Source organism: Procambarus clarkii, chromosome 12 (assembly GCF_040958095.1).
Source record: "Procambarus clarkii isolate CNS0578487 chromosome 12, FALCON_Pclarkii_2.0, whole genome shotgun sequence".
Taxonomy (NCBI): domain Eukaryota; kingdom Metazoa; phylum Arthropoda; class Malacostraca; order Decapoda; family Cambaridae; genus Procambarus; species Procambarus clarkii.
Genome location: NC_091161.1, coordinates 50899551 through 50905753, shown reverse-complemented (window position 1 = coordinate 50905753; position 6203 = coordinate 50899551). Strand labels below are relative to the sequence as shown.

The 6203-nt window shown below is 40.4% G+C and overlaps 2 protein-coding genes across 2 annotated transcripts; both read right to left on the bottom strand.

Moving 5' to 3' along the window:
• Positions 1 to 376: 376 nt before the first annotated feature.
• On the bottom strand, positions 377 to 2109 carry LOC138364087 (pre-mRNA-splicing factor 38-like). Its single transcript, XM_069323487.1, has 2 exons — positions 1341 to 2109; positions 377 to 405 (listed from the first exon to the last, which is right to left on the bottom strand). The coding sequence occupies exons 1-2, from the start codon at positions 2107 to 2109 to the stop codon at positions 377 to 379; spliced, it is 798 nt and encodes a 265-aa protein (XP_069179588.1).
• Positions 2110 to 4761: 2652 nt separating this feature from the next.
• Positions 4762 to 5945, bottom strand: LOC138364086 (pre-mRNA-splicing factor 38-like). The gene is made up of 2 exons (XM_069323486.1): positions 5405 to 5945; positions 4762 to 4769 (listed from the first exon to the last, which is right to left on the bottom strand). Exons 1-2 carry the CDS (start codon positions 5943 to 5945, stop codon positions 4762 to 4764), a joined length of 549 nt encoding a protein of 182 aa, XP_069179587.1.
• Between the last annotated feature and the right edge of the window lie 258 nt (positions 5946 to 6203).

Here is a 6203-nt window from a genome sequence, read left to right as displayed (position 1 = left end):
TGAACTTTACATTTATCAGCATTAAACTGCATCTGCCAATCCTTTGACCATTTCAAAACCCTATCTAGATCAACTTGAAGTGATAGTAAGTCTTCTTCCGAATTAATTTCCCTACCGATTTTCGTATCATCGGCAAATTTGCAAATGTTGCTACTCAAACCTGAATCTAAATCATTTATATATATATTAAACAACAGAGGTCCCAGAACCAACCCGTCCTCGACTCAAGTCCATTACATTCAGCGGTCAACCCCACAGACGCATTCATAAATTTTAACATGCTGTTCATTCAAAACGGGCTAACCATCCAGTGTGATGGGGAATTTTTAGCATCACGTAACTAGCTTTTTGACACTGTACTCCCCCTTCATGTAGTCTAGGGTAGCTGCACAAATGCAGATGTACCTAATGTATTAATAAAAAAAGGAATACCTCCATACACCTATTCTTGTAATGGTAGTGCTTACATATTTGCGCTTTAACATACACATCAAAAGTACACGCACACACACAGACCAGCACAACCCCACACATGCACAAAACCACCCACATACATTAAGCATTTTTACTTAATTTAAAATAGAAACGTTTAAAAACATTAGTTATACGTTTGCACCAAAGGTCCATGAATTGAGTGACTGAAATTAACGTATTTTATATGTTAAAAACGACTTTATATAAATACCTTATATAAATGTCACCTTTCTGCGACCAACGTCAAAAACATCAAAAAACACATTTAAGATGGTTTTCACATTTTTCATCCAGATGAAGACCCTAATCACAGCTACTCTCCAAGCACCAGGCGCTAAGATATTTAAATATTTTATTTGTACTTGAATAAAGGTACATATTATTCTTTGGGATGGTAAATAATGAGATGTAAATAATAGCATTCATTTATTACAACAGTGTTTATTAATACATAGTTCTTATAAGACAGAAACGTGAATACAGGTCTTCAAATACATACAAGAGTCCAAAGAAGGCTTCGTGTATAATTATATATATAATGATAACACAGGAAGCTTGAGGTTCATATCATGAGGCGGCAGTCAAGAGTGAGGTCAACTCATGAGAGGGCAGTGAGATATTAGTGAGGTTGCAGGTCAAATGGAGCACTGTCAGCTCCTACCACATCCTCAAAAAGGTATCTCATTTACTACGTCCACTGCGATATTGTTTTCCTTTGCGTTCACAACGATTCCAATCCCTTCCTCTCTCTCTATTTGATTCTCTTTCTCCACGATTTTTTCGGTGATGAGGACGATGGGCTGGAGATCCTCGTCGCTGACGTTGTTCTGATCTGCTGCGATGTCTCTTTCTCGACCTTTCCTTGCCTCTTTCATGATCTGTCTTCTGTGAGTGACTTCTGCGAAGCTTTTCTCTTTCTCTGTCACATGGAAGGCCTCGGTGTGGGGAGCTAGAGTGGCCTCTGCCATCCTGGTCGTCACAGAGTGTTGTTCGGGATGGCTCTACTGGATCATTTCTTGGTCTTGGTGGAGGAAAGATGTCCTCCTCATCACTTTCTCTCTCGTGGTTGTCCAAATCATCATTTAATACGGATACTCGACCTTTAAGCTCGTTGTTGGCTTCATGAATCGGTCTCTTTTGGATCCTCGGTAAAATTATATCACATGAACATTCATCTCTTAATAAACAATCAATATATTCATCCATGTGAGTAAACTGGAACTGGCCGGAACGGTCAATAACGCGTAGTTTCCTAAAGTCATTAAGGAGAGGTTCCAGGTATTTGTAACAATTCAGTGATCCACATACAAGTCTCAAGTAAAATGCCCCCAAAACACGAGCATACTTAAAATCCTCTTGTGTGATGAATTCTATAATTATGTCAGTCTCAGGTTGGATCTGGAGCATCTTTAGCACGAGACATAGGAATGGCGTGGGTATGCTGTTGGCTCCGTGAACACCACCAATACACCTGAGGGCTATTGCTTTGTCGACTAGTAATTCCGCCGAGAGGGCAAAGCATTCTTCTTTCCAGTATCTAGAGTCGTATATCCTAGTTCTTATAATTTTCTCAACTAAATACTGGGGGTTTGTGCCGTGAGTGGCCCGGGCTTCCCTGATCGTGCGGTTGGCCATGTCGCCTACTGATTACAGAGGCCATGTTTAGATTGATTGATGAGAGAGAGAGAGAGAGAAGATTAAGCCACCCAAAAGGTGGCACGGGCATGAATAGCCCGTAAGTGGTGGCCCTTTTGAGCCATTTCCAGTATCAATAGATGATACTGGAGATCTGTGGAGGTGCGACTGCACCCTGCGTGACAGGAGATGTCTCCCAGACCAAGTGGTGACCAGATGGTGTGCCATGTTTATGATGGAGGCGTATTTATTAGTGTCCTAGAGAAGAGGGTAGGAGTCAGGTGTCAGTGAGGGATAGAAGACGGGTGGGGAGGAGGAGCAAGATTATGAGAGCATATGAATATAAAAACAAAGATAACTGCAGAAGGCCTATTGGCCCGTACGAGGCAGCTCCTATTTATAACCACCCAATCCCACTCATAAACATGTCCTTCCCGCGCTTGAAACAATCGAGGGACACCACCTCCACCACGTTATGCGGTAATTGGTTCCACAAATCAACAACCCTGTTACTGAACCAGTATTTACCCAAGTCTTTCCTAAATCTAAATTTATCCAATTTATACCCATTGTTTCGTGTTCTGTCTTGTGTTGATACTTTTAATACCCTATTATTATCCCGTTTGTTGTGTCCATCAATCCACTTGTAAACATAAGAACATAGAACAAAGGCAACTGCAGAAGGCCTATTGGCCCATACGAGACAGCTCCTATTTATAACCACCCAATCCCACTCATATACATGTCCAACCCATGCTTGAAACAATCGAGAGACCCCACCTCCACAATGTTACGTGGCAATTGGTTCCACAAATCAACAACCCTGTTACTGAACCAGTATTTACCCAAGTCTTTCCTAAATACAGATTTTTAAAAGTTTCCCAAAAACGTATGCAACAAAATGAAGTGTATCATTATTTATAAAATCAATAAATCTACGTAGATAAGAATAATGACGTAAGTTTTTAGAGGCGTAAACTCTACATATAGTGTGCAAGTTTCATGTAAATTGAATAATAAATAAAGGCTGTGAAACCAGATCTAGTTGTAAAAGTTGGAGTTGCGTAGCGCGCGCGACAAGTTACTCTACTCGCGGTCACTCGTGACAATGCGTGATTTACGCATTTGCGGCCAGCTCGTACCTTCTATGGAGAGCTCGCATGCATCTAGCTTTCAATGCTTGTCTCTTGTTCGTTTGGTAAGTCATATTGCAGTACAAATAACAATAATAGCATGAGTTCTGGGAGATATTGTGAGAGCGCGTCAGCGATAGAACCACTCCCCACGAGAGACATACAGTCACTGAGGGCCTGAGCCACGTACCACCCTCTCTCTCACACAATACTGTTGCCAATGAGTGAGTTTATATTCATTTTATGCATAACATGTTATTTTCAACGCTATTACGAAAAATAGGACTTCTTCAACGTAAGATACAATACCCCGCGACGCACTCACGCCGCGAGGACCAGATTCACGAAAGTTGCAGCGGGAAATTTGACTCCACGTTATTTTTCAAGATATCATTAAACGGTTTGGACCACAGTGTTGCCAGAACGTTGTAGTATTTTTCGTAATTTTTCGTAAATATTCCATTTTTCTTCAGGTTTTCGGTTACCATGGCTCCTTAAGCTCTTTCAGTTTAGCATCATCATAGTACTGGTTGTGTCTGACCTGTTTACTAGTACTTCTTTTTGTTTGGCGTGACTCACTATTTTTGATGGCCTCATAGGTATTATTTATGAGGTCATCATAAAACTGTTGTACATTCTCAGGCCCATAATTGTTATACCAATGTTCTATGCTGTCTATAAAGAATTTTTCTTGCTCTTTCCTTACTGTTAGCCTGCGTCTACTCAGCTTAAATTCTTACTAATCATAACTCCCAGATCCCTTTCGCAATCTCAACACCATCTAGCTCGTATCTTGTAACTCTATCATCATTACCTAACCTCAGAACTTTACATTTATCAGCATTAAACTGCATCTGCCAATCCTTTGACCATTTCAAAACCCTATCTAGATCAACTTGAAGTGATAGTAAGTCTTCTTCCGAATTAATTTCCCTACCGATTTTCGTATCATCGGCAAATTTGCAAATGTTGCTACTCAAACCTGAATCTAAATCATTTATATATATATTAAACAACAGAGGTCCCAGAACCAACCCGTCCTCGACTCAAGTCCATTACATTCAGCGGTCAACCCCACAGACGCATTCATAAATTTTAACATGCTGTTCATTCAAAACGGGCTAACCATCCAGTGTGATGGGGAATTTTTAGCATCACGTAACTAGCTTTTTGACACTGTACTCCCCCTTCATGTAGTCTAGGGTAGCTGCACAAATGCAGATGTACCTAATGTATTAATAAAAAAAGGAATACCTCCATACACCTATTCTTGTAATGGTAGTGCTTACATATTTGCGCTTTAACATACACATCAAAAGTACACGCACACACACAGACCAGCACAACCCCACACATGCACAAAACCACCCACATACATTAAGCATTTTTACTTAATTTAAAATAGAAACGTTTAAAAACATTAGTTATACGTTTGCACCAAAGGTCCATGAATTGAGTGACTGAAATTAACGTATTTTATATGTTAAAAACGACTTTATATAAATACCTTATATAAATGTCACCTTTCTGCGACCAACGTCAAAAACATCAAAAAACACATTTAAGATGGTTTTCACATTTTTCATCCAGATGAAGACCCTAATCACAGCTACTCTCCAAGCACCAGGTGCAAAGATATTTAAATATTTTATTTGTACTTGAATAAAGGTACATATTATTCTTTGGGATGGTAAATAATGAGATGTAAATAATAGCATTCATTTATTACAACAGTGTTTATTAATACATAGTTCTTATAAGACAGAAACGTGAATACAGGTCTTCAAATACATACAAGAGTCCAAAGAAGGCTTCGTGTATAATTATATATATAATGATAACACAGGAAGCTTGAGGTTCATATCATGAGGCGGCAGTCAAGTGTGAGGTCAACTCATGAGAGGGCAGTGAGATATTAGTGAGGTTGCAGGTCAAATGGAGCACTGTCAGCTCCTACCACATCCTCAAAAAGGTATCTCATTTACTACGTCCACTGCGATATTGTTTTCCTTTGCGTTCACAACGATTCCAATCCCTTCCTCTCTCTCTATTTGATTCTCTTTCTCCACGATTTTTTCAGTGATGGGGACGATGGGCTGGAGATCCTCGTCGCTGACGTTGTTCTGATCTGCTGCGATGTCTCTTTCTCGACCTTTCCTTGCCTCTTTCATGATCTGTCTTCTGTGAGTGACTTCTGCGAAGCTTTTCTCTTTCTCTGTCACATGGAAGGCCTCGGTGTGGGGAGCTAGAGTGGCCTCTGCCATCCTGGTCGTCACAGAGTGTTGTTCGGGATGGCTCTACTGGATCATTTCTAGGTCTTGGTGGAGGAAAGATGTCCTCCTCATCACTTTCCCTCTCGTGGTTGTCCAAATCATCATTTAATACGGATACTCGACCTTTAAGCTCGTTGTTGGCTTCATGAATCGGTCTCTTTTGGATCCTCGGTAAAATTATATCACATGAACATTCATCTCTTAATAAACAATCAATATATTCATCCATGTGAGTAAACTGGAACTGGCCGGAACGGTCAATAACGCGTAGTTTCCTAAAGTCATTAGGGAGAGGTTCCAGGTACTTGTAACAATTCAGTGATCCACATACAAGTCTCAAGTAAAATGCCCCCAAAGCACGAGCATACTTAAAATCCTCTTGTGTGATGAATTCTATAATTATGTCAGTCTCAGGTTGGATCTGGAGCATCTTTAGCACGAGACATAGGAATAGCGTGGGTATGCTGTTGGCTCCGTGAACACATAAGAACATTAGAACATAAGAACATAAGAACATAAGAACAAAGGTAACTGCAGAAGGCCTATTGGCCCATACGAGGCAGCTCCTATTCTATAACCACCCAATCCCACTCATATACTTGTCCAACCCGTGCTTGAAACAATCGAGGGACCCCACCTCCACAATGTTACGCGGCAATTGGTTCCACAAATCAACAACCCTGTTACT